This window comes from Bubalus bubalis, chromosome 18, assembly GCF_019923935.1.
Source record: "Bubalus bubalis isolate 160015118507 breed Murrah chromosome 18, NDDB_SH_1, whole genome shotgun sequence".
NCBI classification, from domain to species: Eukaryota; Metazoa; Chordata; class Mammalia; order Artiodactyla; family Bovidae; genus Bubalus; species Bubalus bubalis.
In genome coordinates this window covers 54,182,443-54,210,214 of record NC_059174.1, presented here as the reverse complement: position 1 = coordinate 54,210,214, position 27,772 = coordinate 54,182,443, and the positions used below count along the sequence as shown (strand labels likewise).

Here is a 27,772-nt window from a genome sequence, read left to right as displayed (position 1 = left end):
CAATATTATCAATCTTGTGACCCTCTCTTTTTATGGACAGGCACGCTCATCAACAACCTGGGAGAGATTAATGATTGTTCGATGTTGACTATAAAACGGATCTCCCAGTCCAACAGTGACTATGGCTAAAAAGCTCACAAGAGGTAGAAAGAGCTCATCGTCATGACAGGAAAGTTTCTGTGGTTTGAAGGGATACCCTTCCCAAGCCTGGATTACTCACCTGAACTCCTGAGAGAGGTGCAGAATTTTCTTATTAAAGATGAAGATGTCTTACTGCTGACTTTCCCCAAATCAGGTAAGGAAGCAGGATCAGATACTGACAGGCTGTGGCTGCGGCCCTCATTCATTCAGCACACAGGTGGAACGCTTTCTGTATGCCGACAATGCATTAGGGGAATAGAAATGTGCACTGATACCACTGATGCCCAGAGAAAAGGATTGAGCCAGGCAGTCACACAGTCAGCTGAGTGCTCAGAGCGGGTGATCAAAGGCATCGGAGGAAACCATGGGAATGAAGCCCAAGGCAGATTCAGCTGTTTGTAGAGAGGAGTGGAAGAAGATGCAGAGTGAAGTCTGTGGAGGAAATGGGCTGCTGTTGTTTAGTCGCCCAGTCCTGTCCGCCTCATTGTGGAACCTCATGAACTGTAGCCCACCAGGCTCCTCTGTCCATGGGATTCTTCAGGTAAAAATACTGGAGAGGGCTGCCATCTCCTTCTCCAGGGGATCTTCCTGACCCAGGGACTGAATCCTAATCTCTTCAGTCTCCTGCGTTGGCAGGTGGATTCTTTACCACTGAGCCATCAGGAAAGCCCTAGAAGAAGTAGGAGGCTGCTGCTGCTAAGTCGCTTCAGTCATGTCCAACTCTGTGCGACCCCATAGACGGCAGCCCACCAGGCTCCCCCATCCCTGGGATTCTCCAGGCAAGAACACTGAAGTGGCTTGCCATTTCCTTCTCCAATGCGTGAAAGTGAAAAGTGAAAGTGAAGTCGCTCAGTTGTGTCCGACCGACTCTTCACAACCCCATGGACTGCAGCCTACCAGGCTCCTCCATCCATGGGATTTTCCAGGCAAGAGTACTGAAGTGGGGTGCCATTGCCTTCTCCAGAAGAAGTAGGGGAGGGAGGTAATTCTGTGAGATGATGTAATAGTTAATTAGCTTGATAGTGGTAGTCTTTTCACAATGTGACATGTAACAAATGAACACGAACACCTTAAATATTCACATTCTTTTTAAAATAGAATTTAGCTTCTTGCTTTTATTATTACTATATGTCGGGGTCCAGCCCCAGCAGGATCCTAGGGTACCCTCAGGAAAGACGGAATCGGCGAGAGAGAAATGACACGGGTCTTATAATAGATTGAAACCTGATAGTCTGGGGTTGAACGATAAGAGAATAAAGGAGAAAGAATAAAGAGAAGAGAAAGAGGCTTGATCTTCTTTGATTAACACAGAAAGCCAATAAAGCTCCTGTGTTCCAAGGAGTCATCCTGAAAGAAGAACAGAGAGAGAAAAAGAGGGAAGAGGAAAAAAAGAATGACACGGGGAGACCAAGCTTTGGTGAGCGAGGCCCATAACTTTATTTTTAAAAGGAACTTTTATATCTTGACTTGTACATAGCGGGAAATGAAAGATGCAAAATCATACCGAGTCAGCCCAAACATTACATCTGTTTTGTCTTTATCAAAACCAGGATTTTTTTTTGTATATCTTTTTTATAAACAGTGTTGTGTACAATATCTTTTGGCCTTGGAGGCCTGTGAACATTTTATGACCCTTTTTTGATAAAGCCTGTTCAACCAGAAAACTTAATTTTTTTTGAAGTGTTTTTTTTTTTTTTATATTTGTAATGTATGTCAGCCTCAGAAAGTGTTAAACAGAGTTACATTTTCACGGAGCAAAGGTCCAATGGGTCATAACAAAGAAAGAACCAATTAGCTCAAAGGTCTGATTTTTTTTTACATTTCAACTATGTTAACTAATGTACTCCCAGGTGTACAATGGATAAGGGATATGGGAACTTGGCAGCAAGCATTGGCTCAACAATGAAACCCTTTACCAATACTATCTATTTTAATAATTTTTTATCTCTTAAAGGACTCTATGTTTATTAGGACTTTTAGAATGTTTTGGCTTCTCATGTCTTTTAAGGTTGGGGAGTTGTGAACAATCATGTGTGTTAATTGCAAGAGTATGGATAAACCTGTCAGGCAAGCTAGAATGTCAACAGAGGGGTTTGAATTGAAATATTTGTATCATGTCTATTAACTAAAGTCCTAAGTTGATTTTTTTTTCAGAGGAAGGTGGTCGGGGATAGCCCCCTGTTAATGTCAGAAGAGTTGGTGAAAAGCATAATATAATAAACAGTAGACAGATTTTGGTTTTGGGGTAGATGTTTGAGCAGATTTAGGGGGTCCCTTGAGGCCTGATCTGCCTTTGCCTGTCAGGTCTCTTCTGCATGACTTTTGTCATGGGTGGGATCTCCCGTGGTGGCTCTCAGCAACTATTGGTTTACTTTGGACTGTGTTAGGTTTTCATTGCTCCATGGGCCTTCTCTAGTTGCAGTGTGAGGGCTTCTCTAGAGGTAACTTCTCTTGTTGTGGAGCCCGGGTTCTAGGGTTTCAGTAGTTGTGACTCATGGCTCAGTAGTTACAGTGCATGGGCAGTTGGCCCACTGCCTGTGGGATCTTCCCGGGTCAGGGATCGAACCCATTTCTCCTGCATTGGCAGGCGGATTCTTTACCACTGAGCCCCCAGGGATGCCCTATTTCTGCTTTATATGAAAGAGACAATAAGCTCCCTGCTAGCAGAAACACGCATTATTTGTATAATATAATGGAGCAATGGAGAGTTTAGTCTTGCCAAGTTGCCCCTACTATTTTTGAACTGAGGGTGTTAAATATATACGTCTTTAATTTGTTAGCAATAAGTCAATAAAATAAGGTGGGAGGGCTGGGGTGGGGAATAAAACATAACTACCACAGCCAAACAGCAAGGTAGAAGAAATGACATCTAAATTGAGATCAAAAAGAGCGAACGTGAGGCTTCCCTGGTGGTCTAGAGGTTACGAATCCGCCTGCCAGTGGAAGGAAGAAAGGTTTGATCCCTGGTCAAGGAAGATTCCACGTACTGCGGCGCAACTCAGCCTGTACCCCACAACTACTGAGCCCGTGCTCTAGGGCCCACAAGCCACAACTGCTGAAGCCCATGTGCCCAGAGCCTGTGCTTCACAAGAAAAGCAGCCACTGCAATGAGAAGGCTTCTCAGTAGCCCCTGCTCACTGCAAGAAAGCGCACGTGCAGCAATGAAGACTCAGCACAGCCTTAAATAATACAATAAATAAATAACTTTTTTTTAGAAAAAGGAACGAATTAGCAGCAGGAAAATGTTTTTCTTTTTTCAAAAAAGAGTGAATGTGAAGTTATTTCATGAAAAGAGATATTTTCCAGGACTTCCCTGATGGTCCACTGGGTAACAATCTGCCTGCCAATCCAGGGGACATGGGTTCAACCCCTGGTCCAGGAAGATCCTCCACGCTGTGGAGCAATTATGCCCATGTGCCACAACCACCGTAGCCTGCCGGCTCTAGAGCCCATGCTTTGCAACAGGAGAAGTCACTGCAATGAGAAGCCCGAGCATCACAACTAGAGAGTCGCCCCCTGCTCACCCCGGCTGGAGAAAGCCCAAGTACAGCAAGACCTAGCCAAAAATAAATGCATAAATAAATATAACTGTTCAGAAAGGAGAGATTTTCCAGTAAAGGTATCAGCATGGATAGTGATCAGGAATTGGAAAAGAACTTGATAAATTTACTGAACTGAAAGGATGTGGATCATATATCTACGAGGGATGGTGTCATAGAGGGACTGTGATTGGGCAAGAAGCAAGGCTGAAGTCATTGGAAGTGCTGTGGTAATGATAAGCCAAGGGCAATGGGAATCTGTTCAAAGGCCAAGAGCAATGGGAACATGTTCAAAGGATTTAAGCAAATAGCCAAAGCATAGAAGCAACCCAAAGGTCCACTGACAGATGAATGGATAAACATAATTTACTGTCCACATATTGAGAATATTATTTAGCCTTAGAAAGGAATGGAGTTCTGACACTTGCTACAACATGGATAAACTATGAAGACATAATATGTATGGAGTGAAGTGAAAGTTTTAGTCACCCAGTTGTGTCTGATTCTTCGTGATCCCATAGACTCTAGCCCTTTAGGCTCCTCTGCCCATGGAATTCTCCAGGCAAGAATGCTGTAGTTTGTAGCCATTCCCTTCTCCAGCGGATCTTCCAGACCCAGGGATTGAACCCAGGTCTTCTGCATTGCAGGCAGATATTTTATCATCTGAGCCGTTTGTATCAGAAACAAAAAGTAGAATGGTTGCCAGGAAGGAGAAGAAAATGGGAAGTTGTTACTTAATGGGCACAGAGGTTCAGCTGTTTAAGATGGAAAAATTCTGGAGATCATTTGCACAACCATGTAAATATACTTAACCCTACAGAGCTGTACAGGGGTGCCTGGTGGCTCAGTGGTAAAGAGTCTGCCTGCCTATGCAGGAGACGTGGGTACGATCCCTGGGTCGGGAAGATCCCCGGGAGAAGGAAATGGCAACCCACTCCGGCATTCTTTTTTTTCTTTATTTTTTTAAATTAATTTCTTTAGTTTAATTGGAGGCTGATTACTTTACAATATTGTGGTGGTTTTGCCATACATTGACATGAATCAGCCATGGGTGTACATGTGTTCCCCATCCTGAACCACCCCCTTTCCACCTCCCTCCCAGTCCCATCCCTCTGGGTCATCCCAGTGCACCAGCCCTGAGCACTCTGTCTCATGCATCAACCCTGGACTGGCAATCTATTTTACATATGTTAATATACATGTTTCAATGCTATTCTCTCAAATCATCCCACCCTCGCCTTCTCCCACAGAGTCCAAAAGTCTGATCTTTACATTTGTGTCTCTTTTGCTGTCTGGTATGTAGGGTCATCATTATCATCTTTCTAAATTCCATATATATGCGTTAATATACTGTATTGGTGTTTTTCTTTCTAACTTACTTCACTCTGTATAATAGACTCCAGTTTCATCCACCTCATTAGAACCTATTCAAACGCATTCTTTTTAATACCTGCCACTCCAGTGTTCTTGCCTGGAAAATCCCATGGACAGAGGAACCTGGAGGTCTACAGTCCATGGGGTTGCAAAAAGAGTTGGATATAACTGAGTGGCTAAACAACAACTGAACTGTAATTTAAAGATGGTTAAGATGGTACCTTTTATGATCTGCATACATTATAAGAATTTTTATAAGTCAGATTAAAATGATTGATCATAGTTTTCCTTTCTTTATCTAGGAACAAACTGGTTGATTGAAACTGTCTGCCTGATTTACTCCAAGGGGGATCCCAAGTGGGTCCAATCTGAGTTCATTTGGGACCGCTCCCCCTGGGTAGAGACTAAGCATGGGTATGAATTACTAAAGGAGAAGAAAGGCCCACATCTCATCAGTTCTCACCTCCCCATCCAACTCTTCCCCAAGTCTTTCTTCAAATCCAAGGCCAAGGTCAGTGTACAGCAGTCAAGACAGTCTTCATCAGGGCTTCCCTGGTGGTCCAGTGGTGCTCTGTTGTTTAAGTCATGTTCAACTCTTTTCGACCCCATGGACTGTAACCCACCAGGCTCCTCTGTCCCTGAGATTCTCCAGGCAGGAATACTGGAGTGGGTTGCCATGCCCTCCTCCAGGGGATCTTCCCAAGCCAGGGATTGAAGCTGCATCTCCTGTGTCTCCTACATTGCAAATGGATTATTTACTGTTAAGCCAGCAGGAAAGCCCCAATGCAGGGGACACAAGTTCAGTCCCTGGTCGGGGAAGCTCTGCATGCTGTGGGGTGCAGCCAAAAAACAAAAATATAAAATAAAGATAGGCTTGAGCAATGCTTGTTAAACTTTAATTTGCCTAGGAATCTCTTGGAGATCTGATTGAAATGCAGTTGTATTCAGTAGGTATGGGGTAGGACCTGGGAGTCTGTATTTGATGGTAACACTGGAATTTATACTGGAATACAAATGTGTAGACCATTCTGTAGGTTATGCTAGCCAGGTGTAAGCCAGAGACCAGGGGAAACAATAATGCCAAAATCTTAGAAAACCACGTTTAAAGTCGAACTAGAATTTATAACTGTATCATACCCTGAATAATCCTCCTTTGTTGCTCTAAAAAATAATAATAGTAATTAGCCAGTCTTAATTAAATAAATACCTCCTGCCATTTATGTAGAAGCACCAGAAAGTTGCTCATTTGAGAAGCAGCATGCTTACATCAATGCCTAAATTCAGGGTGATTACTCTGCCTTCATGACTGGTTTTTCTAACCACTCTGTGTTCCTATATCCAGCTGGTATTTGGTTTGTTTGTTTGGCTGTATCACACAGCAGGTGGGATCCTATTTCACTGACTAGGGATCAAACCCACACCCCCTGCAGTGGAAGCACAGAATCTTAACCACTGGACCACCAGGGAATTCTTTGGCTTTTTCTCCATTTTTATGAAAATCAAGAAGGTTGGGGAAAAAAAGGTTAGAAAATGACTTGATTTTTCATTATCCTATTTTTCTCTTTCAGATGATCTACCTCATCCGAAATCCCAGAGATGTTTTGGTGTCTGGTTATTTTTTCTGGAGGGGTGCAAAGTTTGTTAAGAGACCACAGTCACTGGAACAATACTTTGAATGGTTCATCCAAGGAAACAGTGAGTAAATGTAAAATATGAAAGCTAGGGGTTGCCAGAGTCCTTCATCAGACCTCTTTTTTTTTTTCCTTTTAAACAAAACCTGACATCTCTACATCTTCCCAAGCCATGAGTATCTCCATCACCACTGGAAGCCAGATTTTCTAAATCCACATACTGCCTTGTAGAGCAGCAGAACCTCAGCCAGCCTTTTTGCCCCATCAGAAACTATCCTAGCTATTTTCTGAGTCTTCAGGATCTGTCTAATATTAGCACCGAGCACTCATATTCTTTCCTCTACTCTCCTAATCTATGACTTTCTGAAAGTCAGCTTCCATTGGCTTTCTGGACAATACAATCCTGACTTTTCACCATTTTTCAGATTCATCTTCTTTATTCCTTTATTAATGTATTTTTGGCCACGTTGGGCCTTCATTGCTGCACGGGCTTTTCTCTAGTTGCTGAGAGAAAGGGCTACTCTTCATTGCAGCACACGGGCTTCTCATTGCAGTGGTTTCTCCCGTTGTGGAGCTGGGGCTCTAGGGGGCTCCAACTTCAGTAGTTGTGGCACGTGGGCTGAGTAATTGCAACTCCTGAGATGAAGATCAAACATCCCAGACCCAGCCCAGACAAACAAATAAATATTTTTTAAAAAAAGAAAAAAAGGCTCAGACATGGTAGTGTTAGTCGCTCAGCCATGTCCAACTCTTTGCGACCCCATGGACTGTGGCCTGCCGGGCTCCTCTGGCCATAGAATTCTCCAGGCGAGAAAACTGGAGTGGGTAGCCAAGTAACTCCACCCATTTGACGATTGGATTAAAGCTTTACTGAGAGAGGCTCTGTACACCAGAGCAAGACACAAACAGAGAGGAACAATACACTGGAAGGAATCAGTAGCAGAATAACTGAGGCAGAAGAATGAATAAGTGACCTGGAGGACAGAATGGTGGAAATCACTGCCACGGAACAGAATATAGAAAAAAGAATGAAAAAAAGAAAATGAAGACAGCCGAAGAAGCCTCTGGGACAACATTAAAGGTACCAACATTTGCATTATAGGGGTCCCAGAAGAAAAAGAGAGAAAGGATCCAAGAAAATAGTTAAAGAGATAATAGCTGAAAACTTCATAAATAGTCAACCAAGTCCAGGAAGCTCACAGAGTTCCAGCAGGATAAACCCAAAGAGGAACCCACCAAGACACAGAGTAACCAAGCTGACAAAAATTAAGGACAAAGATCAAATATTAAAAGCAACAAGGGAAAATGACAAATGACATATAAGGGAGAGCCCATCAGGTTTATCAGCTGATCTCTCAACAGAAACTCTACAAGCCAGAAGGGAATGGCACGATATATTTAAAGTGCTGAAAGGGAAGAACTGACCACCAAGAACACTCTACCCAACGTGACTGTCCTTCAGATTTGATGGAGAAATCAAAAGCTTTCCAGACAAGCAAAAGTTAAGAGAATTCAGCACCACCAAACCAACTTTACAACAAATGCTAAAGGAACTTTTCTAGACAGGAAACACAAGAGAAGGGAAAGACCTGAACAAAATACACCTGAAACAATTAAGAAAATGGCAATAGGATCATACATATCAATAATTAACTTACATGTAAATGGATTAAATGCACCAACCAAAAGATATAAACTGACTGATCGGATGAAAACATACATATATGCACTTCCACTTACCACATCACTCTACTTAACCACCCAAATTGTACATAATTATTTTATATGGTTGAGTTAATCACATTTCCATTATGGGTTGCAATTTTAATTGTCTTTTACTTTTTGTCTGGCTATTGATTGTGAAAAACTAATAAATATCTTTTATTATTGTGATTATGTAACTATTACTCACTTAACACCATTTCATCATGATTGATTAACAGAAAATAATAGAATTCTATATCACCAAAACTACTATTTAATAGAAAAACCTGTCATCACTTTTTAAAACCAAGATACATATTAGAATTATCTTGAAATTTTCAGAAAAATACAAATGCCCAAGTTTTGCCTTTTTTCTCCAAAGCTCCAGATATGTATCTAATAAGCAACCATGTTTAAAAACAACTGGATTTTATGCTGATCTTTTATCTAGCTTGTTTCACTTTTTCTATTTCATATTCGGTGATCCCATTTCATTTAATTTATGTTTTCCAATTTCTCCATCTCTTCTTTTTTTTTGATGTTCTTTCTCAAGCCTTTATCAAGCATAGTAGAAAAGCTTTCATATACATATATGTGTGTATAAAATATGTATAATGTATATTTTAGAAACTTATGAATTTTTGCCTACCTATAAAACTTATAACATTTTGATCCCACTTGTTTGACTTAGTATGAATAGAATGCTCAATTTCTAATTTAAAAAAAGGTTAGATACACAAAAAGCAACAAAGGTTTACCATAGAGCACAGGGGACTGTAGTCAATATCTTGTAATAACCTATAATGGAAAATAATCTGAAAAATAATCTATGCGTATCGCTGTTGTTCAGTCACTAAGTCGTCTCTGATTCTTTTCGATCCCATGGACTGCAGCATGCCAGGATCTTCTGTCCTCCACTATCTCACAGAGTTTGCTCAGATTCGTGTCCATTGAGTTGGTGATGCTATCTGATCATCTCATCCTCTGCCGCCCCCTTCTCCTTTTGCCTTCAATTTTTCCCAGCATCAAGGTCTTTTCCAGTGAGTCGGCTCTTTGCATCAAGTGGCCAAAGTATTGGAGCTTCAGCATCAGTCCTTCCAATGAATATTCAGGGTTGATTTCCTTAGGATTGACTGGTTTGATCTCCTTGCTGTCCAATATGTATAACTGAATCATCTTGCTGCGTACCTGAAACATTGTAAGTCAACTGTACTTCAATTAAAAAAAAAAAAAATATATATATATATATATATATATATATATATATACACACACACTAAGAAAGAAAAAATACAGGGAAAGGAAATCTTCAAGAAGACATGCCTGAGAATTTCCTCATTGATGAAATCTGTTTGAAGAACCACAAAGCCTTGTAAAGAATTATTACAAATAAATCACCTAGCCTCTAAGAAAGCTATAGTAGAAAAAAGGAAAGAAAACCTTAAATCAGAGGAAAGACACTTTCCCAAAGAATAACGATTCCAAAAGCAACATTGAAGGCAAGATGATGGGGGGCGAGGTGAGGGGTGCGGCAGGGAGGAAGCAAGAGTTGTGGCAATGGTGAGAATACGCCTGACAACTAAACATTCGAAACCAATACAATATTGTAAAGTAATTAGCCTCCAATTAAAATAAATAAATTTATATTAAAAAAAAAAGAAAGGCAGAACATATTAGGGGCAACCAGAATGCTACTTCTCAGGTCACATGGCTCTCTGGACAAGATCCCCTTACTGCATATAAAGCTGTATACAAAACCTGCTCCAAGTGAACTAGCCTTGTCTTATTTTATTTGGTTTCTAAATTTTTGGTTTATTTATTTTTGGCTACGCTGGGTCTTCATTGCTTTGCTCGGGCTTTAGTTGTGGTGAGAGGGGCTGCTCTCTAGTTGCAGTGTGTGAGCTTCTCATTGCGGTGGCTTGTCTTTGTTGTGGAGCACAGGCTCTAGGCGTGTGGGCTTTGGTAGTCGTGGTGCATGGCCTTAGTTGCTCCAAGTCATGGGGAATCTTCCGGGTCCAGGGATCGAACCCTCGTCCCCTGCACTGGCAGGCCGATTCTTATCCACTGTGCCACCAGGGAAGTCCTAGGCTTTTTAAAGGGTTAATGCCTGATGCTGGATACTAGTTACAACAAGCATAAATGTGCCCTGCATTGTGCTAGCAATTATGTCCACAGAGGGAACATATATGTGGATCCTGTTTTCATTCCATGTGTCGTCTACTCACTCTTCCTACCTCTTCTGTATGCAGTGCCATTTGGATCATGGTTCGACCACATTCGGGGCTGGATGTCCATGAGAGACAAGGAGAACTTCCTGATACTGAGTTATGAAGAGATGAAATGGGTAACGATTGCTCTTATAATCAGCAGACTCTTTCTTATCTTCATGCCCTCTAACTTCCCTCCCTTCTTTAGCCTGTGCATGGTCATTAGATGCGAGAACTTAGCCATCTGGTCCTCATTGCCCTGCTTATGGTCAAATGCCATGCTCTCTTTCATCACATCTTCTTCATCTCACCTTACAACATCCAAGAACTGACTCATTGGAAAAGACCCTGATGCTGGGAAAGATTGAAGGCAGAAGGAGAAGGGGATGACAGAGGATGAGATGGTTGGATGGCATCACCGACTCAATGGACATGAGTTTGAGCAAGCTCCAGGAGTTGGTGATGGACAGGGAAGCCTGGCGTGCTGTAGTCCATGGGGTCACAAAGAGTCGGACATGACTGAGTGACAGAACTAAACTGAACAATATCCAAAGGGCTTTTTCCATATACTGAGGCAGAGTACAGTGGTTTGTGCTCACACTGGTCACTGGTTCTATCATTTCTAGAGGTATATCCCTTGGTGCTGCTGATAACCTAGTAGTGAGAGGGATCTGAGAAAGAAGATGGGAACGTATAGAAGCAAGCTGGGTTCCAGAGACGTGTTCAGCTGTCTGACATCCCAGATGGACTGGTAGGGGAAAACTTAAGTCGTAAAATCAATCAGTATGATTACTCTGAGGCCAAGTACTGAACTGAGCAGTGATAGGCAGGAAAAGCGGGCATATGAAACTCAAAACCAATAAAGGTGATGAAATCACAGACAGAAGAACTTTAACCTTTAGTGGTATCTTGGAGAATAGAAAAATAACACAAACACTGGCTTTTGCTTCTATCTGAGAAACATTACTTTTCATCATCTTTCAGCTATTTCTATTCAATCCTCTATGGCGTCCACATGAATTTCCTTTTTACCAAGGAGTCTTTTGTAAATAACAGTTTACCCCAGCAAATTGTTTTCTTTTCTCTCTCTCTTTTTTTTTTTTTTCTGGGGGAGGGAGTGATTTTTGGTTGCTTGTTCTGTGTTGCTTTTTTCCTTTTTCCTTCTTTTTTTTGTGGTCTTTTTTTCTTTTATGTTTTACTGCTGTGTGTTTTCTTGTTAGATCATAGTGAAGGCTCATGGAATAAAAAAAAAAATCAAAGCGTTTTAGCTCTAAGAGGAAAGTCTCTGATTCAAAGCAAAGCCTTTCTGGTTATAAAACCCATTTTCTTATAACCTCCCAGCATCATGGGCCAGGAACCAATTATTGAGATAATAAATAAGAAGACATGGTAAAGTTCTCTTGTGTTACTCAAATGTTAGTTGTGAAAAACAGCATTATTTGGGCACATAGCCAAGGCTTGAAATCAATTCCTTAAATTTTGGTTAAATTCTCCCAGAAACTCTCCTGCCTAATCCTGCTCATAATTGTCTAGAAGCCCTTCTAAAGTCTCTTTGGAAAACCCAGTATTTTAGTGTTAAGGTGTTCTGAATTCAACTATACTGAGAAATCCATCATGGTCCTTCCATCTTTTTTCCCCCAACTGTTCTCTAAGTCATTTTTTGTTTGCTTACTTTATTTCTTAAAATTTTTAGCTCAGTGGTAAAGAATTCGCCTGCCAGTGCAGAAGCCCCAGGAGACACGCATTCAATCCCTGAGTTGGAAAGATGCCCTGGAGGAGGAAATGGTAACCCACTCCAAGGCTCATGGCTGGAAAATCCCGTGGACAGAGGAGTCTGGCAGGCTACAGTCCATGGGGTCACAGAGAATCGGACACACCTGAGCACACACATGCACACTTGCTTTACAATGCTTGCTGTACAGCAAAGTGAATCAGCTAAGCGTTCACATATATCCCCTTTTGGGGATTTCCTTCCCATTTAGTTCACCACAGAGCATTGGCTGGAGTCCTCTGTGCCCTACAGTAGGTTCTCATAGGTTACCTAGTCTTTACTTGGTATCAACAGTGTCTATGTGTCAATGTCAAAATCTCTCAATCTCTCTGGACGCCCCCAACACTATCCCTACTCACATCTCTACATTATTTCCTCTTTTCCTCTCCCCTCTCCCCCTCCTCTTTCTGCTGTCTCCTCCCCCTCATCTCCTTCTCTATGTTCTTGCTCTTTCACATAATCTCTCAGATTTTCTCTTCTTCTAGGACATGAGGAGCACTGTGGAGAAGATCTGCCAATTCCTGGGCAAGAAGCTAGAACCAGAAGAACTGAATTCAGTCCTCAAAAACAATTCTTTCCAGGTCATGAAAGAAAACAATATGTCCAATTTTTCCCTCCTGAAGGGTCAGTATTTAGAGGAAAATGGACTTCTTTTGAGGAAAGGTAAAAGAAAACATGCCTTCAAAATGGATCAGAAAATGTAGAAGTTATTCTTATGCTTACAACAGGGCACTAACCGTTGGGAGTAGGGACTGTTTGAATTTATCAACTTATATTGCTCATCACTTGAAAACGTCTCTTGTGAGCCCTTATGAGGGCGTCTCTTTTTATAGTACTAAGGTGGGCTGCAGGCGCTTAGAGAAAGTTTTTCAGGTATAGCATGGTGATCAGTCTTATATGCAAGGCCGTTCAAACTCTCTCTCAGAATTTAACACGGAAGATATCTCTTCTGCAAACAGTAACCAGGTTAATCCACTATTCTTGCTAACTCGCTAGCTGTGACTGACCCAGAAAATAAGGACAGGATTGGGAAAGTTCATGTTTGTGTTACTCCTGGTGATTGAACATAGAGAAATATCCTCAACAACAACACAAACGTATGAAAAACAGCTCAATTGGAGAAGGAAAGAGGAAAGACTTTTCACGTAGCTGAGAGCCTGTCTTGTTATCAGACATTATAAAGCCCGCTGTGATGAGAAATTAATCATGTCCATATCCTTGAACTCAAGATGAATGAACAGAATATACAGCATAGAGGGGAGGAGCCTGTTTTCCCAGAATCCTAGAGTTCAAATAGATTGAGGATGTGATTCATGCAAGGAAGAAATGAAATGGACTTCCCTGATGGTTCAGTGGCCAATACTCTATCTCCCAATGCAGGGTGCCAGGGTTCCTTCCTTGGTCAGGCAACTAGATCCCACATGCTGCAACCAAGACTTCAAATGCCACAGCTAAAAACCCCGCATGTGACAACAAAGATCAAAGATCTCAAGTGCCACAACTAAGACATGGCATAGCCAAATAAATAAACACAAATAAACAATTTTTTAAAAACCAGAAAGACCAGTTAGATTTCTAATACAATAATCCAGGTGAGAAATGATGTTACCTTGGATGTAGGTGGTAGAAATAGAGGTTGCGAAAAGTGGCTAAATACTGGTTATATCAGAAAATAGAATTGCATTATTGCCGACAAATTATACACTGGGAGAGAAGAGAACAAGGGAAATTGTTTCAAGCAGGCGGAAGTCTAAATGGGTATGACTGCCAGGCAGTAAAAAGCAACAAACCATTGGTCATTCTGCTTTATTAGCTATGATTTCCATGTCAAGCAAACAGAAGAAATAGATCCAGGACTTCCTTGGTGGTCCAGGCATTATCAGCCTCTAGCTGGGGGACATGGGTACAATCCCACATGCCTTGGGACAACTGAGCCCATGCACTCTAACTACTGAGCTCCTGATCCACAAGAGAAGCCACTGCGATGAGAAGTCCTAGCACACCTGGAGAGTAGACCCCAGCTGCTGCAACTAGAGAAAGCCAGAAGAGCTACAGTGACCCAGCGCAGCCATAAATAAATAGATAAATAATTTTTAAAATAAAAGGTGTAAGAATGTATCGTGTACTACTTAATAGCAATACACTTTTAAAAAGACAAGCAATGGATCCAGGAAGACATGTAGTGGCGTCTTGAGACTGAACCCTAGATCTGATCTGAGTCTCTATTTTTATGTTTATCAGGTATGACTGGGGACTGGAAAAATTACTTCACGGTGGCCCAAGCTGAAATCTTTGATAAACTATTCCAGGAGAAGATGGCAGACCTTCCTCAAGAGCTATTCCCGTGGGAATAATGCTCTAAATATTCCAGATCTTATATGGATATTGATATTTGTTCTTCTGCCCTTATGCATGTGAGTGACTGAGGGTAATTGCATAAAACCTGTCATTTCATCCTGGTGTTTTGAATGATCAAATCTCTGCATTTGACAACTTGACTGTTAAAATGCATCAGGGTACCCCCTAATTCCCTTTGTGGCATCCAACTTTTTTAAAATGTTTATCATGTTTCATTTCATTCCTATAGAGTGGTAAAGAAATAATATAACAATTACCCACCAATTATGTCAATTTTTAAATAAAACTGAGAAATAAAGTTACAAAGCAGATAAGGCGCCTTCTCTTTCCATTGCCTGTATCTCTACAATTTACTATTATGATGACCTTGAAGTATATCATTTCCAACCAGGCATTATTATCTTAGTATGTGGTGTTTGACCATAAACAATATATTGAATTTATGGAGGCTTTTTAAACCTAGAAAAATGGTGTCCTGCATAATGCATTCATCAACTTGCCTTTCAACTCAGTATTTTCTGTTTGGGTGTCACTGCGTGTTGAGTGTATAACTCATTCATTATTAGGTACTGAGATTTATAATTTAGTCATCTATCTTCCCTCAGATTAATTTGGATATCTTCCCTGACGATTTCTCCCGTTTTAAAACATGGCTTTAGTCTCACATATGGCCCAACCTTGGAGAATGTTAGATAAATGGATTTTTAAAATGTGATATATACAAACAATGGGATATTATTACTGAGTCTTAAAGAAGAAAGACGTTCTGTGAAATACGGATGAACTCGAAGGGCATTCGTATTAGTGAAATAAATCAGGCGGAAGAACGAATAGTATGTGATTCCACTTACATAAGGAACGTAGAAGAGTCAGACTCAGAAAAAGAAAGCAGAATGGTGGTTGCCAAGGGCTGGGGGAGGGGACATGGGCGGCTGTACTCATCAGGTTCTGTCTCAGTCATACAAGATACAAGACTATGTTCTAGAGACTTACTCTACAGTGTTGTGCCTCTAGTTAACAATACCGGCTTGTGCATTTAACACTTTGTTAGAGGACGTCCCTGGTGGTCCAGTGGTTAAAAATCCGCCTGCCGATACAGGGGACCCACGTTCAATTCCTGGTCTGGGAACTAAGATCCCACATGCCACAGGGCAGCTAAGCCCGTGCTCCGCAACTACTGAGCCTGTGCTCCGAAGCCCGGGAGCCACAACTACTGAAGCCCTCAGGCCCTAGAGGCCAAGCTCCACAGCAAGAGAAGCCACCATAATGAGAACCCCACACAAGGCAACTAGAGAAGTGCCCACGCAGCAACAAAGACCCCGCACAGCCAGAAAAAAAAAAAAAGATAAAAATAGATAAAATTAGTTTAAAAAAAATTTTTTAATCAATCAGTATACTTCACCATACCCACAAACTAAAGTAAGAAAATCACATAAGTGTATCAACTCATGCAGAAAAATCATTTAATAAAATTCAATATATATCCTTTTCTTCTAATGTTTGAGAACCAGCAGTTTTTTATTTTATTTTATTAGATTTTTGGCCTTACTGTGCAGCATGCAGGATCTTGTACCCCCTCACTGGGATCAAACCTGCAGTGAAAGCACCAAGTCCCAGCCACTAGACGGCCAGGGAAGTCCTCCAGTACAGATCTTTTTACCTCCTTGAGTAGGTTTATTCCCAAGTATTTTATTCTTTTGTTACAATTGTAAATGGATTGTTGGCTTAATTTCTCTTTCTGATAGTTTGCTGTTAGTGTATAAAAATATAACAGATTTCTGTATATTAATTTTTATCCTTCAGCTTCACCACATTCATTCATGAGTTCTAGTGGGTTTTTGTTGGCACCTTTAAGATTTTCTTTGTACAGAATCATGTCCTCTGCTAACACTGACAGTTTTACTTCTTCCTTTCCATTTAGATTCCTTTCATTTCACTGTGGGGCTTCCCCAGTGGTTCAGATGGTAAAGAGTCTGCCTGCAGTTAGGAGACCTGGGTTCAATCCCTGGGTAGGGGAGACCCCCTGGAGAAGGAAATGGCAACCCGCTTCGGTATGCTTGCCTAGAGAATTCCATGGACAGAGGAGCCTGGTGGGATACAGTCCATGGAGGGGGAAAGAGCCGGACATGACTGAGTGACTGGCACTTCCACTCTTTCACTATGGGTGAAGCCAGGTCCTGGGACTTGGGTTAGCCTACTGGCAGGCAGAGCTGGGTCCTGGGGTCTGGTGGCAGCCCAGGGGTTGCAGAGCAGGTGTAGGGCCACTGGTGGGTGGGGCCAGTTCTGTCACAGTTAGCTGAAGGGCCTGGGGTGTCTTGATGTTGTGTTGACCTGCTAGCAGATAGGACCTGGGCCCAGCAGTCCCCGGAGAAAGATGTGGCCTGCTAGAGGGTGGGCCTGGTCTGCAGACTGTGGGCCTGCAGTCTCCTTGCTCCTGCCTGGCCCCCTGGTGGGTGGAGCTGTGCTAGAGGCTCTTGTCATTCAGTTGCTCAGTCGTGTGGGAAATTTTCAAGACCTGTCAACTGGAAGTTACCACCTTCCTTCTTCCTGAGCTGAATGGGAATTCCAGATGCTTCCATCGTCGTGGATGGTGAGGACACAGCCTGAGATTGTGGAGGGAGGTGGAATAGAGCCCGGGAGAGCTTGCTAGGGGGTGGCAAAGATTCCTGGATTCAGAAGTGGGTGGGGGGATCCCTCGGAGCACCACCCTCCCTCCCCCATGCCCAGAGTGAGTCTGAATCTTATCTCCCACTTCTTCTGTCCCCGAATGCTCACAGGGACTTCCCCGACCTGGGCTCCTTCTCCTGGAATAAACCGATTAGACTCCTCCCTGCCCTCCCCTACAATGTCAGGGTTTGAGTGGGGTGGGGTTCCAGGGAGTTGTGTGTGTACATCCCCACCAGGGTCTGTTGGATAATCAAGAGGGTTCTCATTACACCCTGGCATTCTGTCTTCCCCTCCCCCGTCCCCCAGCACTTCCCCCTAGAGCCTGTCACATGAGCGTCTCCCTCCCAAATCTGATCTAATTCTCTCTCTGCTCTGCTGAGGCCGGCCTGGCCTTAAGAGGATTGGAACATTTGCTAAATGGGACCAGGCCAGGGTCAGAGGACCGACTGTGGGGGGGAACTCAGGAGGCAGGGCTGCCGCAGGGAGGCGGTAAAGGAAGAGGTTGATGGAGACAAGACGACTAGAGAGAAGAGATGAGATATTCCTACAGCGTTTGGTAAAATCAAAGAAGGGATAACAAACACTCCCTAGCTCTGTAGGAAACAGTGCTTACAAAATGACCTTGAACTTTATGAATTTTCAAATTATCAAGCCCAAAACAACATCCAGATAAGTTGTTACAATTTTTTTTTTTAATTGAGCCAGGTCCCTAAATACAAAATAAATCTATCCACAGAATCCTATATACAGAACACAGATTTTTTTTAATTTTTTTAGTTTTTTAATTTGAATTGGAGGCTAATTACTTTACAATATTGTGGTGGTTTTGCCATACATTCACATGAATCAGCCATGGGTGTACATGTGTTCCCCATCCTGACCCTCCCTCCCACCTCCCTCCCCATCCCATCCCTCAGGGTCATCCCAGTGCACCAGCCTTGAACACCCTGCCTCATGCATCAAACCTGGACTGGCAATCTATTTCACATATGTTAATATACATGTTTCAATGCTATTCTCTCAAATCATCCCACCCTCGCCTTCTCCCACAGAGTCCAACAGTCTGTTCTTTATATCTGTGTCTCTTTTGCTGTCTCGCATATAGGGTCATCATTACCATCTTTCTAAATTCCATATATATGCATTAATATACTGTATTAGTGTTTTTCTTTCTGATTTACTTCACTCTGTATAATAGGCTCCAGTTTCATCCACCTCATTTGAACTGATTCAAATGCATTCTTTTTAATAGCTGAGTAATATTCCATTGTGTATATGTACCACAGCTTTCTTATCCATTTGTCAGCCAGTGGACATCTAGGCAGAACACAGATTTTAAAATAAAAATTTTAATTCATCTAAAATATCAGGTAATCACAAGACAAAGCACTGGAAACAAACCTACAGAAATAATAACACTTAGTGGAGAATTTTTGTAAACAACCAAATGAATGATTAATAAGTAATATACCTAGATTGGAAGGCTCAGTATTGTAAAGATGCCAATTAGCTCCAAAACTATTTATGGATTTAATGCTCTCTTTTTTAATTTTGCAAACATTTATTTGAAACTACAGGTAAGGATAGAGACAAGCAAAAACAAAAATCTCTAGACATCAAGGGAAGGTAAAGATTTAAGACAATTTAAATTAAATTCCCTATGAGGCTGGTGAAAGTCCTACAGCAAGTTCGCACAACGAAACAGACGCTGTGAACAATAATTCCACCTCTGACTTGGAAATTCACAGAAATACCCACGTGCGCCTCAAATACTAACGAGGGCAGGGACATTAAGAGCTTTGAGACCTGAGATGGCCTCATAGTGACACACACAAAAACGCCCCCTCTCCAGGCTGGATCGAGGGAGGTGCGGTCCCTTTGCGGACAGTAAACCAGCTGTGAAGACCAAGCCATCACAACTTCCCGCATCCCCATGGGCACCACGTGCAGACTCACAAGGCCCTCATCCCCTCTGGCCCCTCGGGGTCTGCAGGACTTTGTGGGGACAGATGACCACAACCCTACAAATTCGTGAACTGCCGGGGGCCTGTGTCATTCTCATCCTCAAAGTTATCTCTCGTTTGGTACCCAGACGTCGTGGAGGAGAGCTCTTGGGATGAAAACATCAGAGCACAGTCAGGAAGTGGAAGAGGATCTGGGCGGTAGATCGGCACGTAGGGGTCCTGAGGGCAGCCCGGGGCCGGGGCCGGGGTTGGAGCAGCCGGGCCGTACACGTGGACGCCCTGTGCCGGGACCCACGTGGCCGGGTGGTGACTGGAGACGCAGGGCTCGGGAGCTGGGAGCACACCCGCGGGGCTGGGGGGAGGAGGGCGGCTGTAGAATTCCGGGCAGCCTGAGTAACTGGGGCTCGCAGCTGCTGCAGCAGATTCCGGGGCGGGGGCAGGGGTCCAGGGGACTCCAGGGTCCGTGGGCGCATCGCCGGCCCTCCAGTATCCTCCCTGGGCCTGTCGTCGCTCCGGACGGGAGCGCTGGGCCCGGCGGTTCTTGAACCACACCTGGGTGGGCAGAGGGGACCCGGAGAAGGGGGTGTGAGAGGCGAGGGGCCCCGCGCTATTGCCTCTGCTCCGGGGGTGAGGCTATCCAGCTGAGAATCCCGCCTCACCTCTGCCTCCGCCTCCCAGACCCAATTAGAGGCTCCTGGGGTTCAGGAGGCAGCGGGAAGGAGGGCAGGGGGCAGGGCTTGGGCGCTCACGGGGCAGGAAGGGGTCTGCCCGAGAGGGTCCGCGGGGCCAGAGGCCCTGAGGGCTGGGCACCGGGACACCCCGGGGCGATGGGGGGTGTCAGGCAGGCCGCATGCAGTTGGCGGGGTGATACAGCACAGGGTTGAGGCGGACCGGGGCCCAGCCCTGGGTTCACAGCAGGGAGACCCCTTGCTTGCTGCGGGACCCGTGGCAGCCCTGGCCCCTCTGGCCTCGCGGTCCCCAGCGGTGGCTCAGTGACGGCGGACGGGTGGCCCCGGGGCTGGAGGGCTCAGACCTGCACTCTGTGCTCATCCAGGTGGAGCCTGGCAGCCAGGCGCAGGCGGTCCTGGTAACTCGGGTACTCGTTCTTCAGGAAGGCTTCTTTGAGCACCTCCAACTGCTCTTTGCTGTACACCATGCGCTCCTGCCGCTGCCTGTTTGGGGGCGCTGATCTCCCCGTGAGGCCTGACCAAGGGGGAAACAGGGTCCCATGAGCCCAGGAATAGCCCCCAGCCTGCATGGCGCCCTCCCCCTCCCTGGACCAGACCCTCGTGAGCGGGTGGGACTCAGGCCCGAGGGCGGGAGGAGAAGCCAGGGGCATCCGGAGTGAGGTTGTTGGTCAGACCCTGGCTGTCTGCCCTCCAGCCCTAACCCCTACACCTCTCCGGGCCTCAGTGAGCACAGCTTGGAAATGGGCTTGATCTCAGCCCATGGAGTATTTATGCAGGGCCCTGCCCTGGAAAGGCAGGCAGGACAAGCTCCTTGGTGACCCTTGGTGCTCTCCCCAACCCCCTATCATCACCCCCTACCAAGTGGGGAGCCACCCTGACAGGGGACCCCCGAGGACCAGGCTCTCTGCTTCTCTCCCCTAGTAATGTGATTCCACCCCCAAACTCCACTAAGTCCCAGGACGCCAGACTCACTCATGACGGACTCGGGTTCTTGCATCCTCCTGCTGTTCTGCTGTCGGAGTTTGATGCTCTGCTCACAGGCCTGGGACAGACACCCAGGCTTTATGCTGTGCCCACCTTAGGCACACCCTAAGGGTCCTGAAACCTACCCTCTCTTGCCCCACCCTCAGCCTCCCTGCCTGGCAAGAGAGTGATTAATAATTGGTTAATCCTTTCATTGTTGAGCAACTACTAGTGGGCACAATAATAAAAGCCAGCTTAAAACTCAACATTCATAAAACTAGGATCATGGCATCCAGTCTCATCACTTCTTGGCAAACAGATGAAGAAAAAGTGGAAACAGTGACAGACTTTATCTTCTTGGGCTTCAGAATCACTGCGGACGGTAACTACAGCCACGAAATTAAAAGACCCTTGCTCCTTGGAAAGAAAGCTATGACAAACCTAGACAGCATATTAAAAAGCAGAGACATCACTTTGCCAACAAAGGTCCATCTAGTCAAAGCCATGGTTTTTCCAGTAGTCATGTATATGGATGTGAGAGTTGGACCATAAAGAAGGCTGAGCACGGAAGAACTGATGCTTTCAAATTGTTCTGGAGAAGACACTTGAGAGTCCCTTGGAACAGCAAAGAGATCAAACCAGTCAATCTTAAAGGAAATTAGCCCTGAATGTTCATTGGAAGGACTGATGCTGAAGCTGAAGCTCCACTACTTTGGCGGATGCAAATAGCTGACTCATTGGAAAAGACCCTGATGCTGGGAAAGATTGAAGGCAGGAGGAAAAGAGGGCAACAGAGGATGAGATGGTTGGATGGCATCATTGAATCAATGGACGTGAGTTTGACCAAACTCCAGGAGATAGTGAAGGACCGAGAAGTGTGGTGTGCTGCAGCCCATGGAGTCGCAAAGAGTCAGACACGACTTAGGGACCAAACAATTAGTGGGTCCTGTCCTGGAAGCCGTCAAGAACCCTCCGTATTAAGACACCTTGGGGAAGCTTCCCTGGTGGTCTGGTGCTAAGACTCTGTGCTTCCAGTGCAGGGGGCCCGGGTTCGATCCCTGGTCAGGGAACTAGGCCCACATGCCACAACGAAGATAGACGATCCCCTATGCTACAACTAGGACCTGGGGCAGCCAAATAAGTAAATATATTTTAAAAAAAAATACAGCTTGGCTCCTGCCCTCTGTGGATGAATGAACTGGATCTGGTTCGTCTGTTGGAGCTTGGGTCTTAGGAGCCTAGCTTTGTGCTTCTCCAGGCTGCATAGACCTGGGGTCTAAGCATCATACTGAACTTGGGGCAGGGGTCTCCTGGGCCTGGGGGCAGAGGAGAACACAGCTCTCAATGCTCATCCCCTGGGACTTTTATTATCTTCAGTGCAAGATGAGAACTAATTAAGTGATCAAGTACGACATGAAACAAAGCAAAGAGACCTTGTTATTCGATTTACATCACTCTCTGATGCTCATGGGGCAACCTGCCATAGTGAACATTTACTGTGCTCCCTGTTGGGCAACCTTCTGCCATAACTGGACATCTTTTCTGCTTCTGAAGTGGCTGGGAACCCTTGGTCACCAAGACAGTTGATGGCATCGCTGTCGACAAGAGAGAACCTAGTAACGTCCTTGGTCTATATGACTCTAGGCTGCCTTCTCCCTAGTTTTTAAAAAATTTTATTGAAGTGTAGTTGATTCAAAATGCCATGTTAATTTCTTCTATACAGCGCAGTGATTCAGTTAGACATCAGTTCAGTTCAGTTCAGTAGCTCAGTCATGTCCGACTCTTTGCCACCCCATGGACTGCAGCATGCCAGGCCTCCCTGTCCATCACCAACTCCCGGAGTTTACTCAAAACCGTTACTCAAAACAGTTATACACATATAGACATTATTTTTCATATCGTTTTCCATTCTGGCTTATCACAGGATTCTGTATATAGTTCCTTGTGCTATACAGTAAGACTATGCTGTTTTTGCATTCTATCTATAATGGTTTGCATTTGTTAATCTCAAACTCCCAATCCTTCCCTCACCCACCCTCCCCCATCATGGGCTCCCTCCCTATGAAAGGAAATTAAATGGAACTTTGTGATGTTTAGATGAGCAAAGACTGAGAAGAGGCTTCATGCCGGGGACAGATAGCTGAGGGGATGGGGAATCTGGCTTTCCCATGTTTGGGGAGAGTAGGTTGGTCATTGAGACAGACTTGATGATTGCTGTCAATACCCTCAGCCAAAGACCATCAGAAAGCCCCACTGTTTGTGCAAATTGATTGTCTCATTGGGCTTCTTGGGTGGCTCAATGGTAAAGAATCTGCCTGCCAAGCAGGAGATACAGATTCAATCCTTGGGTCAGGAAGATTCCCTGGAGGAGGGCATGGTAACCCACTCCAGCATTCCTGCCTGGAGAATCCCATGGACAGAGGAGCCTAGTGGACTACAGTCCACGGGGTCACAAAAAAGTCGGACAGGACTTAGTGACTAAACAACCAACAACCAAACAATTGTCTCATTGCAATGAGGGAGAACACATCATGGGAACCTTAGGGGCATCTCAGTAAGAGGCTGTTTGAAAGGACCTATCAGGGACTTCCCTGGTGGTGCAGATGGCAAAGAATCTGCCTGCATGTGGGAGACCCAGGTTCAATCCCTGGGTCTGGAAGATCCCCTCGAGAACGGAATGGCAACGCACTCCTGTATTCCTGCCTGGAGAATCCCATGGACAGAGGAATCTGGCGGGCTACAGTCCATAGTGTCCCACAGAGCCGGACACAACTGAAGCAGCTTAGTACGGACACACTGTAAGAGACAGCCCATCTGGCCCCCCCGGTCCCTACCCCTGGCCTCAGTCCCAGAGCTTGGTTTGTTTTAGTGGCAAGAAGGGGCCAGCAAGGCGGAAAGAGGAGGGTGGAGGGGTAAGCCAGCACCAGATTGTGCCAGCCTTGGAGAAGCCCTGAAATTGTTCCCAGAAAACAGAGAAAGGAAAGGGAGAGTTATAGAGCTAGAAAGACAAACTGATATGAGGAGCAGAGACAAACGCAAAAATATTAATATGTATAAGACAGAGGGAGGGACTTCTCTGATAGTTAAGAATCCACCTGCAGGGGACACGGGTTTGATCGCTGGTCTGGGAAGATTCCACATGCAGCTAAAGCCTGTGCGTCACGACTACTGAGCCCACACGACCTAGAGCCCGGGCCCTGCAACAGGAGAAGCCCCCGCAATGAGAGGCCAGCACACCGTAACTAGAAAGCAGCTCCCACTCGCTCACCCCAAGTAGAGAAAGCCTGCTTGCAGCAGTGAAGATCCAGCCCAGCCAAAAAATAATATAAATAAATTTGCTTTTAAAAAAAAGAGTGAAAGGGAGGAAGAGAGAGAAACAGAGAAATCCAACCACATTTTTCTTATTTGTGGCACTTATGCACTATTCTAAATGTTTTATATTTGGCTGCGCTGTGTGGCATGAGGGATCTGCATTGGGAGAGAGGAGTCATGACCACTGGACCACCAGGGAAGTCTCAAAGGCTTGTAATTATTAACTGGGATCTCAGCTCTCCTTATCCCTTCCTCTGCCATGACAAACTCTATCTTGTATCTTCTCTCCTCCCAGCTGGGTCCACAGGATACAATTACATATATGTTAACTAAATGAAATACAAAATTAACCTTCCTTAAAAGAAAAAAAAAAAAAAAGCCTCCTCCAGGCCCATATGCTTCACTGTTGAATTATCACATACTTGAAGAAGAAATAAGACCTTGCACGAACTCCCCTCCTGACATCTGTCTTTTCTTTCCCTACCTAATCTCCTCCTCCGCTCTGCTTTCTGTTCTGCATTTTCGGCTCCATTTCCACCCTCTCTTGACCTCTTTCCCTCTCCTTCACCTCCTCCAAACTGTGGGGGGCTGAAAGGGTCACCTTTGAAGTCACCAAACAGGGAATGCGTTTGCACACTCTGCAACCCCAGGGCCGTTCCATTATCTCCCAGACTCTGTTTTTTCATCTATAACTTGAAACCACCAGGATGGCTGGGACAGGACCCCGATCACTTTGGGAAAGTTACTTAACCCCTCCTGATCCATCAAATAGGGGAGATGGGGGTGGCCCCTACCTCCTGAGGTTGTAATGAAGATTTAATAAGGGAGAAATACAGGAGTGCCTGCCACACTGTAAGCCCTTCGTAATGAATTTAGCTGTGGACTTTCTTGGTGGTTCAGTGGATAAGAATCCTCCTGCCAGTGCAGGGGACACGGCTTCGATCCCTGGTCCAGGGAGATTCCATGTGCCATGGGGCAACTAAGCCCGTGGGCCACAACTACTGAGATGGCACACCTACAGCCCACGCTCTGCAACGAGAGAAGTCACTGCAGTGAGAAGCCTGGGCACCGCAATGAGAGGGTAGCCCCCTCTGGCGGCAATGAACAGCTGGCACAACCAGAAAAGAATTCAGCTGTGATTTTATTACTATTGTGTATCCCAGGCATGGTTTCACATGGAAGGGACAAGGGTGGATGATGCCCTGCCTTAGTTAAAACTCACTTGTCTCCACGAAGTCCCCTTCCCCCAATGGGTCATGGGTCTGAACCTAATCCCCGCTAATTCCCCTGCCATTCTGCTGAGGCTGGGCCATCATAAGAGGATTGGAGCATTTGCTAAATTAGTCCTGTTCAGGGACAGAGGAAACAGCCCGGGAGGGGCTCAGAGATCAGGAGAAGCAGGAGGTCGGTCGGAGACATATGGGGGTGAGGAGAGAGAGGAAGAGAGAAATAACACTTGAGCTTGAGACCAAAGAAGAAAGAGACAGGCGGGAGAGAAGCAAGGAGAGGCAGGGTCAAAACTGGGGAGGAGGGGGAAATGCCAGGAGGGTCCGGAGGGTCTGCCTTCCAGCACAAGGCGTGCACATCTCAGTTCTTATCTCTTCCTGGTTGTGGGACTGTGGGCAGGTCACCTGACCTGCCTCTGCCTTGGTTTGCTCATTTGTGAAGTGAAGATGATCATAGCATCCATCTGATAATAATAGCATCTCTCTGGTAGATTGCTTTGAGAATGTGAAGAGTTAGGACTAACTTTCTCCAGTGCTGGCAAATAGTACCTGCTGAGTAAGTTTTTCTTTTCTTTCCCTTCCAATTTATTGAGGTATAATTCATATACTATAAATTCCACCCATTTTAACCATGCAGTTTAATGAGTTTGGGCAATCATATACAGTCACAGAAATACCCCCATAGTCAAGATAGAGAATGTTTCTGCTGCTGCTAAGTCACTTCAGTCACGTCCGACCCTCAGCGACTCCATGGACTGCAGCCTTCCAGGCTCCTCCATCCATGGGATTTTCCAGGCAAGAGTACTGGAGTGGGGTGCCATTGCCTTCTCCGAGAGGATATTTCTAGCACCTCAAAAAAGAGCCCCTTTGGGGGACTTCCTTGGTGATCCAGTGGTTAAGACTCCATGCTTCCGAAGCAGGTGATACCAGTTCGATCCCTGGTCGGGGAACTAAGATCCCACATGCCAAGTGGTGTGGCCAAAAAAAATTTTAATTTTTTTAAAGGGGAAGCCCTTCTGTCCCTTTGTGGTGAATCTGATCTATTGATTCCCCAGCTCCTGCTAATCACTAATCACCTTCTGCCACTGGTTTTATCTTTTCTAGAATTTCATGAAAGTGGAATCATACTATATACACTGCTTGGAACCTGGTTTCTTCCACTCATTATTGTGTTATTCATCCAGTTGATCTGCACACCAGGAGTTCATTCCGCTCTATTGCTAAAGACATTCTCTAGATTCACCAGCTTTTTTTAGCCATTCACCTATTGACGGACATTTGGACCGTTTCCAGGTGGAGGCCATTATGAATAAAGATGCTATGAAGGGCACAAGTACAACTTCAGGGGAAATGCTAGGTTAAGATACACATTTAGCATAATGTCTTCAAGGTAGACATCCAGACTATTCCCATCTTTTTAGTTATTGTGAATAGCGCTGCTGTGAACACAAGAGCACACCTTTTTGAACACCTGTTTTCAATTCTTGACTCAGCTCGTAAAGAATCCGCCTGCCATGCAGGAGACCCCAGTTTGATTCCTAGGTTGGGAATATCCCCTGGAGAAAGGAACTGCTACCCACTCCAGGATTCTTGAGCTTCCCTAGTGGCTCAGATGGCAAAGAATCCACCTGCAATGCAGGAGACCTGGGTTTGATCCCTGGGTTGGAAAGATCCCCTGGAGAAGGGAATGGCTACCTACTCCAGTATTCTGGCCTGGAGAATCCCATGGACAGAGGAGCCTGGCGGGCTACAGTCCATGGAGTCACAAAAAGTCGGACATGACTGAGCGAGTTTCACAATAGACTAAGGAGTGGAATTGCTGGATCCTATCTAATTCCAGAACTTTTCCATCAACCCAAAGAGAAACTCTCTCACCCATTAAGCAGTTCCTTCCCAATGTCCCCTCCCCTCAGCAAACACGAATCTGTTTTCCATCTCCACGGATTTGCCTCTTCTGGATATTTCACATAAAGGGATTCATTTGATATGGAGCCTTTTATGTCTTGTTTCTTCTGTGAATGTGTTTAATACCATTGAGTTGCACACTTTAAAATGATAATAATGGTCACTTTTATGTGATATTCATTTTACTATACAAATAAATATTAATTGGGCTCTTACCTTGGACCAGACCTCAGGGCCAAATACTTAACAAAATGACATCATTTAATTCTCTCGAGGTGGGTCTTCTCAACGTCTCACGTTACCGAGGGGGAAACTGAAGTT

General features: G+C 44.7%; 2 protein-coding genes across 2 annotated transcripts; one reads left to right on the top strand and one right to left on the bottom strand.

The window, feature by feature from the left end:
* The first annotated feature begins 104 nt into the window (after window positions 1-104).
* Window positions 105-15,036, top strand: LOC102395467 (sulfotransferase 2A1). Its single transcript, XM_006067432.4, has 6 exons — window positions 105-295; window positions 5,357-5,565; window positions 6,623-6,749; window positions 10,639-10,733; window positions 12,853-13,030; window positions 14,609-15,036. Exons 1-6 carry the CDS (start codon window positions 163-165, stop codon window positions 14,719-14,721), a joined length of 855 nt encoding a protein of 284 aa, XP_006067494.1. The 5' UTR covers window positions 105-162; the 3' UTR covers window positions 14,722-15,036.
* A 3,897-nt stretch (window positions 15,037-18,933) lies between these two features.
* On the bottom strand, window positions 18,934-21,086 carry LOC112580125 (retina and anterior neural fold homeobox protein 2-like). The gene is made up of 3 exons (XM_025268287.3): window positions 21,018-21,086; window positions 20,390-20,559; window positions 18,934-19,908 (listed from the first exon to the last, which is right to left on the bottom strand). Exons 1-3 carry the CDS (start codon window positions 21,040-21,042, stop codon window positions 19,414-19,416), a joined length of 690 nt encoding a protein of 229 aa, XP_025124072.3. The 5' UTR covers window positions 21,043-21,086; the 3' UTR covers window positions 18,934-19,413.
* Window positions 21,087-27,772: the final 6,686 nt, after the last annotated feature.